We start from the raw sequence: 13,766 nt of genomic DNA on the forward strand, positions 1-13,766 counted from the left end.
TAAAATTTTTTAGTTATTTAATCATTATTGTTTAATATTTTGGATGATTATTGCTGCTGATAATTGTGTTTTAATGTAGTTGCCATGGTTGATTTTTTGTTGTTTTTTGATTCTGTAATTATTGTTGTTTTTTTGTGATTATTGCTATTTAGGTTAATTGATCTTTTCTGATTGTTACTGATTTTTTTGTGATTTTTTGTAATTGTTAGTTTTCTTAACTCTGTGATTTTTGCTGTTTTTAATGATATTGTTGTTGTTGTTACTATGAAATTGAAAAAGAAGAAGAAGAACAACCGTATCAAGAAGAGAATTGGTGAAGATAATTGGAGATTAGTTTATATATATATATATATATATATATATATATATATATATATATAAAACGACGTCGCATTGGATTTTTTTTAATAAATATAAAACAACGTCGTTTCAGTCCAATTCAATTTTTCAGTAGTAAGGATGGACAAAAATTATTTCAAGAACTATTATAAATTTTGGAGTATAATTTTAGAGACAAATTTAAAAAATTATTAATTTTAAGAATTATTTTAAAACTCAAATATAACTTTAAGACTACTTTGAGGCTTTACTCAGAAAGTTAGAGAAAGAATTTTCATTTTGATAAAAAGAACAGAAAAGGAGAATAACGATAAATTTGAAATAACGTGATTGAACATCTGATATAAGCTGACCAAACTATCAAGGATATATAGTAAAGATTGACCATTAGCTTCACGCCTTCACTTACCTTCCCTTCTCATATTTTTGGAAAATTTAATTTGGATGTATACTTTGCTCTCGTCTCATTTATGGCGCCCTCGTATATATTATCTCCGTTATCAATGAATTTTCATTCCACTAGCATTGCCATTGTACTACTCTGATCTGCACTAAACGAAGCTAATATAGGAGGCTTTAATTTTGGTTCTGACTTCTGAATTATGTAAGTAGTCCTTTTTATGGCCTCTCTTTATTTGAAGATACATATTACAATAATTATGATTTTTTAAACTATCAACTATAAGTATTATTATTTAATTATTACATAGGTATCATAGAGTTCACCATAAGTAGAAATATATATGTATCTAAATAAGATGAATATTTTTTTGAGAGTAGTGTCTGATGATCAAGTAAATAGTAGTCAAATATAAGAACACTTTTTTTCTTCTTCTTTCCCTTTTTTTCCCCTTCATCTCTTCTACTTCTTCCACCAGCAAAATTTCCTTTTCTTCTTCCGTCACGTTGTATCCTTCTTATTCTTCTTGAATGTGATAAAATTGGAAATTTGGGATTTTCACTTTTGAATTTGAATTGTGTGATAGACGTGACATTAGGTGTTATTTCTTATGGATTAAGAGGAAGAGATTGGGATGAAGAATTTTGTAGAAATGTTTGAAAAGAAAGAGATCAGAATGGAAAATTTTGTTTAAGAGAAAATAAAATATTGAAAAAATAAATATAGGATTTTTTGTATTATGCTGGTGAAATTTTTGCATTGTTTTTGTAAAATATCTGTTGGATTTTGCCATAATTTCGGTGTTATTTTGTTAGAAGTGTTGTATTGCTGTGAAAAAGAAGTGGTGTACTAAAAGAACTTATGTATTGTTTTCTGTGATAAAGAAAAAAAGAGAGGGGAAAAAGTCAAACAAAATAATATATACATTTGTATGTAATGTTCAAATTTATAATTAGATAGTGTTAATATATTTGTCAGGTTCCTTTCATTTACTATTACAAATCTCAGGTCTCGTCATTTTACATTTTATTTTATTTTTTAGAATTTAACTAATAGATGTGTTAAGAACACACGTTGAGATTATTATTAGTAAAAATTTAAAATTTTTTATTTTAATAAATACACAACATTAAACTTTACATATTTTTTATAAAAAAAATTTTAATTAATAATTTTAACAAAACTTTGAGGCCCATATTAACTAAAATCTATGTGACCCATATTTAATATTCACACATATACATATATAAATATATACTATAAAATTAAGTGGGAATAAAACCTTCAAGTTATGCCTTTTACAAATAATTTTTCGATAAATGTTAGAAATAAACATTTTATTTTTATTAAATTAGAGTTTAAAATTTAAAATTTAATCTTTAAATTTAGAGTTAGATAAATATTGAAAAAAATTATTAGTCATATAATATTTTTAATTTTAATCACTAAATTATAACTGATTTTATGTTTTTGACTTTTTTGTGTCATAAACAAAATATATATTTAGATATCTATAAAAAAACATTAAAATGCATCTCGAAGACAAGTTACAAAAACAAAGGTTCAAAAATTAATAAAATTTATTATTTTTTACCGATATTTTTAATTTATTAACAGTTCAATAATATATTTTAATTTATATTTTTAAATATTTTTAATTAATTATTAGCTAAAAATAATAAATTCTGTTAATTCTCTATAATACTAACAAACGGGAATGACGTTATATGGAATAAAAGTCTCGTATTATGATTTGAATAGGAAAGTAGGATGAAAGAAGGAAAATCACCCCCTTGTTTAAAGAATCCATGAAAGGGAAGAAATGATACAATTATATAAAAAGAAATTAGTGAAAATACATATATAGAATGAGAATTAAGGACTTATATCATTTATCTTAAGATAATTTGGTAGAATTTATCGTAATTTGTGTAGGTGGTAACTGATAAGTAACCTTTATTTTCAGCAAAAGTTATTTGGTGTTATGAGAATATAAAGCCAAATGAAAATATACTAATTATCGTGTCACATTCTATTACTGTAAAAGAAAGAAATTGTGTGTATGAGATGTAAAACATCCTACTAATAATCACATTTTATTTTTATTATTAAATAATATATAATTAAATCTAGGCGTGTTTGTTACTACGAAATAATATATTCAACCTATTGTTTGTTTGGATCTCATTAAAGATTTGTTTGAGTAATTTAAAAAAAAATCTTTTTTTGAGTAATTTAATTTTTTTAAATATTTTATAGAAAATTAAAAGTAATTTTATGTTTAGATATTTTATGTAAGAAATTTTTTTATCTATTAATTATATTTGAATATAACAACATAATTTTTTTATTATATAAAAAATATTTTTTTAAAGAAAAAATCTTTTTAAAAATAATGTAAATTGTAACATTTCAAAAAAGATGTTTTTTTTTATTTTTCTGGTATTTTTACTTTTACTAATAAAAATTTATCAAATACGCTAAAAAATAAAAAAATATACTTTTCATTGAAAAAATACTTTTTTTATTAATTTAATGATATCAAAACAAGTACTTGAATTTGTTTCGATAAACTTCTAAGAAAAGATCTTTTTTCGAGTTATTTTTTTAAAAGATATTGTAAAAAAGTAAAAATAATTTTATATTTGTACATCTCATACAAAAAAATATTTTTATCTATCAATTATATTTAGGTATAATAATATAAAAGTATTTTTTATTTATTTATTATGTGAAAAAAATCTTTTCTTTTTAAAAAAAATCTTTTAAAAAAAATAAAAATTGTACCTTCTCAAAATTTTTTTTATTTTTCAGTATTTTTATTTTTATTATTAAAAATTTATCAAATACTTTAAAAAATAAAAAATAACCTTTTTATTAAAAAATAATATTTTTCTATCATTTTAGTCATAAATGAATAAAAAAGCAATATGTAAATATCGCCTTGTGCATGTAATAACTCATTGATCAACGGCAAACTTTTAAATGGAGTTCAGTACTGCGATGAATTAGTCCTTTACTTGCCGAATTGGAGAATACCCTAAAAAATCAAAAGAAAAAGCAATATGTAAAGTATATATTATTTTTAGATTATAATTGGATTAACTTATAATGCAAATTTCAAACAATTAAAATCCCTAAATAGATATTTAAACTTTCTTTGAATGTCCATTGTAACATTTCATATTTGTTATATGTCAATTATAATACATCAGTCCCTCAATTAAAATAATTTACCATAAATCACAAAAAATTCCAAATTTGTCTTCCATAATTTAAAATTTCAGAAAGAAAAAGTCTTAGGAGACTAAAAAAAATTTAAAATTCTAAAAAATAAAAATATTTAAAACTCAATTAAAAGAAATAGTCGAAATTGATACTCTTATTTTTAGTGAACTTTTTATTAGATTAGAGTTTTTTGACAATTTATTAGAGTATTATAATATGAAAAATACTAAATGACTATCAAAATTTATTATTTTTTATCATTAATATTTAAAAATATTAACTAAAATATGTTGATAAATGATTAAACTAAAAAGATTAAATTGATAATTAAAAATTATATCTACAAAAATAATAAATTTTATTACCTCTCACATTTCTCTTATAATATTAGTTGAAATTTACTCGCATTCTATCAGTTGGTAGAATTACTCTGACAAATTAACGGCTTAAAAACTGAAGAAGATTGTTGAACGGCAAACATAATGAATATGTACGCACATCAAACATCTATCTAAATTGTTTTTTATTTTCTGAAGTACAGAAGGTTGTTGGGTTCTGCTATATATGGATTCAATTGAAGTAGAGTTGAGCATTGAAAGCCAATCAGATAAAATGCAAGCAGAGGGCGTTCACAGCTACGTTGCAGAGTGGCCAATTTCCTGTCTAGCATGGTCAGTCCGCCGTGATAAAGCCCCGCGCCTGGCCATAGGCAGCTACTTGGAAGACTACACCAACAAAGTCGAACTCATTCACTTCAACTACCACACCTTCAACTTCACCACCGATCCTCGTTTGGTGCTGGACCACCCATACGCCCCAACCAACCTCATGTTCTTCCCCTCCGACAACGACACCAACCCCGACCTCCTCGCCACTTCCGGCGACAACCTCAGACTCTGGCAAATTCACCACGACCACATTCAACTCAAGTCCCTCTTAATTGGTAACAAAGTCAGTGACCACTCTGCAATAACGTCGTTTGACTGGGCAGGGTTTGATCCTCGTCTTGTGGCCACTTCTAGCGTCGACACCACGTGCACCATTTGGGACATTGAAAGGGAATCCATGAATGCGCAGCTTGTGGCGCACGATAAAGAGGTGTATGATATTTCATGGGGTGGGCTTAACGTCTTTGCTTCTGTCTCTGGTGATGGTTCTGTTAGGGTGTTTGATCTGAGAGACAAGGAGAAATCGACCATCATTTATGAGAATCCGGTTCAAGATTGTCCCTTGTTGCGTCTCGAATGGAACAAAGGGGATCCCAGGTTTATGGCGACGGTTGGAATGAACAGCAGTAAGGTGGTGGTTATGGATATTAGGCAACCAACAACGCCTTTTATGGAGTTAAGTAAGCATAGGATGAGTGTTAATGGTGTATCGTGGTCCCCGGATATCGGACGACATTTGTGCTCTGTAGGTGATGATTCAACGGCCTTGATTTGGGAGGTGATGGAAACGGGGGTTCAAGGTGGTTGTGGTGATGTAGAGCCTTTGATGTGGTATGGATCAACGGCTGAGATCAATCACGTGTGTTGGTCTCCTATGCAGTGGGACTGGATTGCACTTACACTCTTAAATAATTTGCAACTACTCAAGGTGTAGTTACTTCTTTTTGTAAGGTCAATGGTAGAAAGAATGTTAACAGTAATAATCCAAGAATGCTGCAGTCGACACATATTCATTGCTTACAAATATAAATTTTCTTGTAATTAAAGTAATTTAAAAAAAATGCTGAAGGATTATCATAATTTATTATCTTTTATTATATTTTTAGTTATCAATCTAATTATTTTTAGTATTTTAATAATATATTTTTAATTCATATTTTTAAATATTAATAATTATTTATTAATAAAAAATAATAAATTTTATTAACTTACTCTCTAACATTCTTTATTTCTAAATTCATGAGATATAGAGAGTTTCATAAGAAAATTACTAAAGAGGACATAGTTATGTAAGTTTGGTTACATTTCAACCTCTAAAATAACTTTATTTATAAATTTTAAAAATAATTTCGCTAAATAACCAACATAAATTTTGTCAATTTCTACCAACTTTAATTGGGTTGGACTTCAAAGTCCATTTTATTAAAAAAGTCACATTCTTAATTATTTAAGGTTAATATCTCATATTTACTATTGTAAACTTAATTTACCCAAAACTTTCATCGTGCAGCCACATCTCCTACTTTATTTTTAAGAAAAAATACGAGAAACTAATGTATATTTTAGACAATGTGTACAATAGAGTTAAATTGACATTAGAATTAAATTAGAGACAATTAATTAATTTTGAATAGTTTCGAATTTAAAATTTGAATCAAATCATGATTTTCGTTAGTTATGGTAATTAATTAATTTTGAGTAGTTATGACAATTAATTAATTTTGAGTAGTTTCCCATTTAAAATTTTGAATCAAATCATGATTCCCGTCAGAATCAAATTAGCATTATCTCCCTCTCTTAATACGGTGTAAACTCTTCTCTCACTCTTTCCTCGAAGCAAAAGCCGGTACAGTGCTACCACGGTTACCAGTCGCCGTCGGACATCGCACCGACACTCTTCTGACTGGCGCCGTCGTCCGCACAGGCCACCGTATGTAGGGAGGACGCGCATATTGTGTGAGTCGAGCTCGCAGCACCGCACTAACCCGGAAGTCCAGCGCTTCCATCGCAACCACTTTGTGCCTTCTTCCTGTCGCCAGATGTTCACTTTCTCTGTGAACGTGGATGGTTATTCTTAGGTGTTTAATTGTAGATGATGATTGCTGGTTATGATTTATACATGTTCACATTGGATATTCGTTTTTGTATGATTTTTGATGTTCACTTTCTCAGTTTTTGTGGATGTTTATTATTCGAGTAATTCAACAAGACCCAGGCAGCAGCGCTGGGATGATGCGAGCGCGGGGTTTGGGGCTACAACTCACGTCGACAACGTTGACAGTTGCAGGTCACGGATGTTCGGCTGCGTGAGGAGTGACGAAGGTTCTTCCGGCGAGGGTGTTGGCGCGAGGAGGCGGAGCGCGACAGTTCCGATCACCAGGAACGGAGGCTACACGTCGCACAGAAACAGAGCGGTGGACGCAGGTTGCTACGCACACAGCGGAGAAGGGGGGATTTTTCTGCGGAACAAACAATGGGATTTTTTGGAGGGTAGGTAATGGTGGGTGATGAAGGGTTAATGTAAAAGAATTTGGGGTAAATTGGGGGTAGATATCACAAAAAACAACTAGAAATTATGGATAATGATGTTTAATTTACATTATTAATACATATTGGGCTAAATAAATAGTCCATTGTATATATTGTATAGATACCTCATTGTCTCCCTAGCAGGACTCTATTTTTAATGGATGTGTCTTCTGCTATGTCTTCTGTTTAAAACTTGTTTGAATATGTCTTTAGTGAATGTGTCTTCTATTGGAAATGTCTTCAATGAATGTGTCTTCTATTAGAAGTGTCTTTAATAAATGTGTCTTTTGTTGAAAATATCTTTAATGAATATATCCTTTGTTTTACACTTCTTTAAATGTGTTTTTAATAGATACGTCTTCTATTTAAAACTTATTCAAATGTATCTTTCGTTAGATGTGTCTTTAATAAATTTGTCTTCTATTTAAAACTTGCTTGAGTGTGTCTTTATTAAATGTGTCATTAATTTCATAACTAATTAACAAACTTTTTGCCTCCCAATCATTTCTACAATCTTAAATTATTTATAAAAAACGTATACAAGTACAGATTACTAAACATATATAATAATAATAATAATAATAATAATTCAAAATTGTAACAAGAACTACCTTAACGTTTTGTATATGCTCTTCAGTTATTACAAGGCTCATACTTTACTAATGTAACATACAAAATGTTACTGGTCCATAATTCATAACTCACCACAAGCCGATTTATGTAATAATTTAGAGCATATCCATCAAGGTTTGGCATAAAATTGAATTAAAAAAATAATAAAATAAAAGATCTATTATCTCTATGATAGATGAGTTATATCCTAAATTAACTACCTTTCATTCATAAGAATCAAACTAAATAAATTCACTTTCATCTTTTAACTACCAACTATACAAGAAATGAAGCATGATCAGTTGTACTTATCCCTCTTTCTACTCATATTTGCTACCTCCTATTCTTACACTAATTCAGGAACAACACCATCTCCAAAAGCTTCATTCACAACATCACCAAAACCATCAGCAACAATCAGACCACAAAATTTCACAAATCAACAGAACAAGAAAAATCTTCATCGGCAACAAAAGATATTATAAACATTATCATAGCAAATGCAAAAAATCATTATTGTGATTACATATCCTCAAAATCATTTTTTATTTTCAACTTTAAAAGTTTGAGATCACAAGAAAAAAATAGGATGTTACAAGTATTATCAAAGTAAATGCAGAAAATCACTAAATCAACAAAACAAGAATAATCTTCATTTGCAACAAAAGAACACAAGCCCCAAAATCAACAAATATTACAAATTCTACAAAGACCCACAATTTGTATATTAAAGTAAGCATTAATATACAAAGTCACAACTCATAATCTCAGATAAAATTAATATATATGTGCTACAACAAAACAAGTAAATGCATCACAGATACAAAATTTGAATCGTATATACTTGACTAAAATTTTTTTCAAATTTTTAGTAAATTATCCCTCAATGTATTCTTTAGTGTTAACAAGCTACAAAAAGATCCATCCACACAAAAAAAATAATGTCAGTAGCTAGGAACTAAGAATACTAACATGAGTAAACTATACAATAGCAAACAAATAGGGAATGATTCAGAACATGCACTTGCAAATTCGTATAAAAATCAACTGAGATAAAATAACTTGGAGAAAAAAAATACCATAAATATTAGATGATTAAATCATGCTTTAACAATAAACCAACACTTTCTCCTTATTTTGTTTGAGGGGAAGAAAAGGAGGGCTACGGCGGTGGTAAGGGAGGAGGGCTACGGCGGTGATCTACGAACCACGAGGGGAGGAGAGCTGTGACACTGCGAATCCCGACAAGAACGGCGATAATGTGATGGCAGGACTGCGAATCGCGATGAGGATGGTGCCGTGGTAGTCAGTGGAGCTTCGAATCGCGACGAGAATGGCTCTGCGATGGTGGACGACATTGCAAATCGCAAGGGAGGCACTGTGGTGGTTGGAGACAGTGCAAAACGCGAGGGAAGAAGGCACTCTCAAGGGACAACGACAGCGAGAGTGGTTTGAGTGGGGGTGGGGGTGCGGCGCGATGAATAAATCTGAAGAACGGCGAGTGACGCGAGGGCGGGGTGCGGCGCGATGGAGAATGGCGAAGCGAGGGAGAAAGAGGCAATGCCGAGGCTGAGTAAGGTGGCGTTCTCGAAGAGGCAACGTCGACGCCAAAGAGGGAAGGAGAAGGAGGCACAATGCAGAGAGAGTAATGGGTGGGTGGAAGAAAAATAGAATTAGGGTAAAATTTGAATAGGATTATTCAAATTCTGATTTTTTACTAAATTCCTAATTGATATAAGAGTAAAGGACAAATAAGTCTTTGACCTTTTTTTTCGCAAACATTTTCGTTCTTGACCATTGAAAAATACTTTTAAGTCCCTAGCGTCCTTAAAAGTTGGACGGATCCATCCCTCCGTCCAAATGCCTCCGTTAGACCCAACGAAAAAGGCTGACGTGGCTCTTGTAATGCTTGTCAGACGTACGTGTGGGTCACGCGTACGCGTCGCCTGGCAGACTTTCCTCTCACGCGTACGCATGACACACGCGTACACGTCGCCATGAATTCTCCACTTCACCATGAATTCTCCACTTTTGCATACTTTTTTTCCATTTCTTTCAAGCCATTCTTGCCTTCAAAACTTTAAATCACTCAAATAAACATATCAAGGCATCGAATGAGAGAAAAGTAAATTAAATATACCAATTTAGGGTTGTTTGGCTTAGCGTTTGAAGCATTAAACGTAGGTTTAGTTTTTTTGAAAGTTTCACCTTTTTAATTTGGCTATTTTTTCTTCTTCTAAACGTAAACGTGATTTTGCTCTTCAACCCAAGTTTAGCCAAAGCTAAAAATGATAGCTTTTGCGTTTACATTTTCATGTTAGATTGGAGTTTATTTTCTATCTTCTAATTTTATCCTTCATTGTTCATATAATTAATTATATTGCTTTTTTTATAATATTTTTCTCTAATACTCTCTCATAGATATTATTATTCTTTATAGAATTCTTTTTTTTGTACATTTTTTACCTATTATTTTTTTGTATAGAATAATAATAGTAAAATTATAGCGTACTAAAAGAGAGTACTAAGAGTACTAAAAATATCTATATAAAAATATCATAAAAAAATTTTTAGATTTATTTCCATCAATATCAAGATAAATACTTAATTTTTATTATTTTTAGTACTCTCTTTTATAATTGTAATTCTCGTGTACTTTATTTTAGTATAATTTTTTTATAATATAAATTATGATCTCATTAAAAAAGACAAATTAAATAAAAAATTAATCATAGGTAATAATATAATCATAAACGTTGGATTCCAAAATAATATTCAGAATAAGATTATTGAGAGTACTGGAATAAGAGTACGATGTAAAAGAATACTAAATTAACATTTTGATGTCAAAACTCGCAATGCAAGGCTATGATGATGCAAAAAATAAAAAAGAAAAAAAAACTATTACTAACAGTCACTTTTAACTTTGAGAGCAGTTTCATCATTGTAACTTTCTTTAATCATGTAGAGGTTATATCATTCTTACTTTTCTCTCATTCGATGCCTTGATATATTTGTTTGAGTGATTTAAAGTTTTGAAGGCAGGAATGATTTGAAAGAAATAAAAAAAAGCATGCAAAGTGGAGAATTCATAAAGAAATGAGGATTGCTAAATTCATGGCGACGCGTACGCGTGTGAGAGGGAAGTCTGTCAAGCGACGTGTACGTGACAAGCATTACGGGAGCCACATCATATTTTTTCGTTGGGTCTGATGGAGGCATTTGGACAGAATGACTAATCCGTCAAACTTTTAAAAACGCCAAGGACTTAAAAGTATTTTTCAATGGTCAGAGATGAAAATGTCCACGAAAAAAAAGGTCAGGAACCTATTTGTCCTTTACTCTTGATATAAAAAACTATATTTAATTATTGTTGGTAACAGTTGGCAAATTTATATCTTGGCACCCTATACTTTTCCTTTTAAAACACACTAATTGATCAAGTTTTTTTAATAATCAAATTCCACTAAATTTTGTTATGTGTCCTTTTTTTCTCTTTCTCATTCTTCTTTTAATTAATCTTTTTTTTTCATTCTCTGTTTTGTAATAACACTATTTTAAGTGGTCTCTACAAGTACAAAGCTACTGTTTCACTTGATTTTTGGTAACCTCGACAGGGTTTCGAATTAAGCCTGTATCAAGATATCAGTTCGAGGAGCAGATACAACTCTTTTGAGAAAAAAAGTGAGCTTGACCCAGAAATTATTTAGTGTAGATTTCGAAACTGTGTATGTTAAAATATTTATGATAAATTGTAAAATAAGAAAATAAATAAAGCGAAGTAAAAGTCTAAAAATAAAATGCTTGAAAGAAACGGATAAAAAATAAACAACGTAAAACAAAATAATAAGAAGGAAAAGAAATGGGATAAATAAGAAATGTAACTGAAGTAACAAACAAATTGAAGTTTAAAGTAAATGAACAAAATAAATTAAAAGGGAATTAGAATCGATAAAATGAAATAAAAAAGAAAGTTAAAATAATGAAGACAAAATTAACGCAAGAAAATTGACTCCAAACATTGACATGCACTTGCACTCTATAGATCTCTTTGGCGTTAGCGTGACTGTGGTCTGTGGATTTTGTAGCATTTTGTGTGATGTTATAGCGTTTCAAATTGAAGTTTCCTTTTCAGTTTTGCCTTTCTTCTATTTATAGACCACAAGAATAGATTTGCATAGTATTTTTCTCTTTCTACGGTCTAATTTTCTTCTATTTTTTAGGTCATGATATTGCCTTGACCATAAAGAATCTTGACTTTTAAGTTTGACGTCCCACGTCTCCTTTTACCTTGATCTTCAAACCCCACATTCTATAAAGTGCTATGACCTCTCGACTAATTACATATTATCAACTCACCTTTAAGTTAAGTGCTCATAATTAAACTATTTAAACTATCAAATTTTTGTGCTAACAACTACATTATTCGAAAAATCCTTAGCACACAATACTGAAAATGCAAAGAACGATTCATGTATCATTCAGAAAATCATTCCAACTAATGTTTATAGTTAGTTTTCATTATATATAATCTCTACTTAATGCTGATGTACACAATGGCTAAGGGCTGGATTACTTAAGGGCTTAAGTAGTTAAGCCAGTACTTAAACTCCTACCTGGTAAACGAAACCTTATTTTTGTAGGTTACAACAATTGGTTTGTGAATTGTATTATAAGATTCATAGACATAACGAAAATATATTTTGTATATAACATAACATAATTAATCAGTCAATATCTTATATTCTATAAGTCAATCAAGAATAAAAATTCAGGACATCTAGTAGCTAGCCCTAACAGTTCAAAGGGTGCTTTACAGATCCAAATGAAGCATGGATTTCACAAGTGAACCACCTATAGAGCACACTATTTCACATTATTAACACCCTTAAGAAGTAGTTCTCTACTGTTTTACACACAACAAAGACACAAGGAGACATCACAGTTCCAAGTATGAATATAAGCTTCATTCTCCCAAAATTGCATTAATCTTGTACTATACAATGTATACATGGATAGGCACAAAACATAAACTCAAATAATCAAAACACATTAAAAAACAATAAAAAAAGAAAATTCTAAAAAATGTCAAGAGCGTTTTTCATTCATGACAAGCAAAACTAGGAGTGTACGTAAAATAATCAAATTATAGTTAACCGATTAAAAAATTATAACTACATTTTGATTAACTAATTTAATAAAATAATTTTAAAAATTATATTCATATTAAAAATTATAACTACATTTTGATTAACTAATTTAATAAAATAATTTTAAAAATTATATTCATATTATTAAATAGTTAATCAAAACCAAATTTTAAAAATCGATTTTTAACCGGTTAACCAAAATCAAAACCAAAATAAAATTTTATGTAACTCTTGTGATCAAATTGGTTAATTGATATTTTTGTAAAAATTGGTTTTTAACCGGTTAAAATCAGTTTTTAATCAGTTAAAATCAGCTTTTAACCGGTTAAAAACCAGTTTTTAATTTTGATTTTTGAAAAATTCAATTTTTTAATGTAAAAACAGGTTATTTTTTAAAATTGGTTTTTATTTTTATAACCGGATAAAAATCGATTTTTGAATTTTCTAACCGGTTAATAACCAATTTTATCATATAAAACTAATTTGGTTAATTAACCAAATTATATTTTTGGTTATCCCAAAAACAGGCTTGGTTTTTGGATTAACCAAACCATATACAGCCCTGAGCAAAACCTCCCAACCTGATGATGCGTGAGCATCATTAGTATCTTTTCTGTGTGATTTATATGGTTGTTTGTTGATTTGTTAGAGAATTTTAGTGGATTATCTCCCATTCGATGCTACTTTGAGTTTTATGGCTTTTGATTGATTTCAAGTAGCATTCATATGAAGAATTGATGGAAAAAAGAAGGTGATACTAGAGGTAGTGAAGTTCGACCTCAAACCGGATAAATATCCAGAGATTCGGCACTAAATCGAGAGGAAAGGTTGGCAAGTTCT

The 13,766-nt window shown here is 29.6% G+C and overlaps 1 protein-coding gene across 1 annotated transcript; it reads left to right on the forward strand.

The window, feature by feature from the left end:
• The first annotated feature begins 805 nt into the window (after positions 1-805).
• Positions 806-5,707, forward strand: LOC112696725 (WD repeat-containing protein LWD2). The gene is made up of 2 exons (XM_025749565.3): positions 806-943; positions 4,509-5,707. The coding sequence occupies exon 2, from the start codon at positions 4,532-4,534 to the stop codon at positions 5,567-5,569; it is 1,038 nt and encodes a 345-aa protein (XP_025605350.1). The 5' UTR covers positions 806-943; positions 4,509-4,531; the 3' UTR covers positions 5,570-5,707.
• The last annotated feature ends 8,059 nt before the right edge of the window (positions 5,708-13,766 follow it).

The sequence above is a fragment of the Arachis hypogaea genome, chromosome 6 (genome assembly GCF_003086295.3).
Source record: "Arachis hypogaea cultivar Tifrunner chromosome 6, arahy.Tifrunner.gnm2.J5K5, whole genome shotgun sequence".
In the NCBI taxonomy this organism is placed as follows: domain Eukaryota; kingdom Viridiplantae; phylum Streptophyta; class Magnoliopsida; order Fabales; family Fabaceae; genus Arachis; species Arachis hypogaea.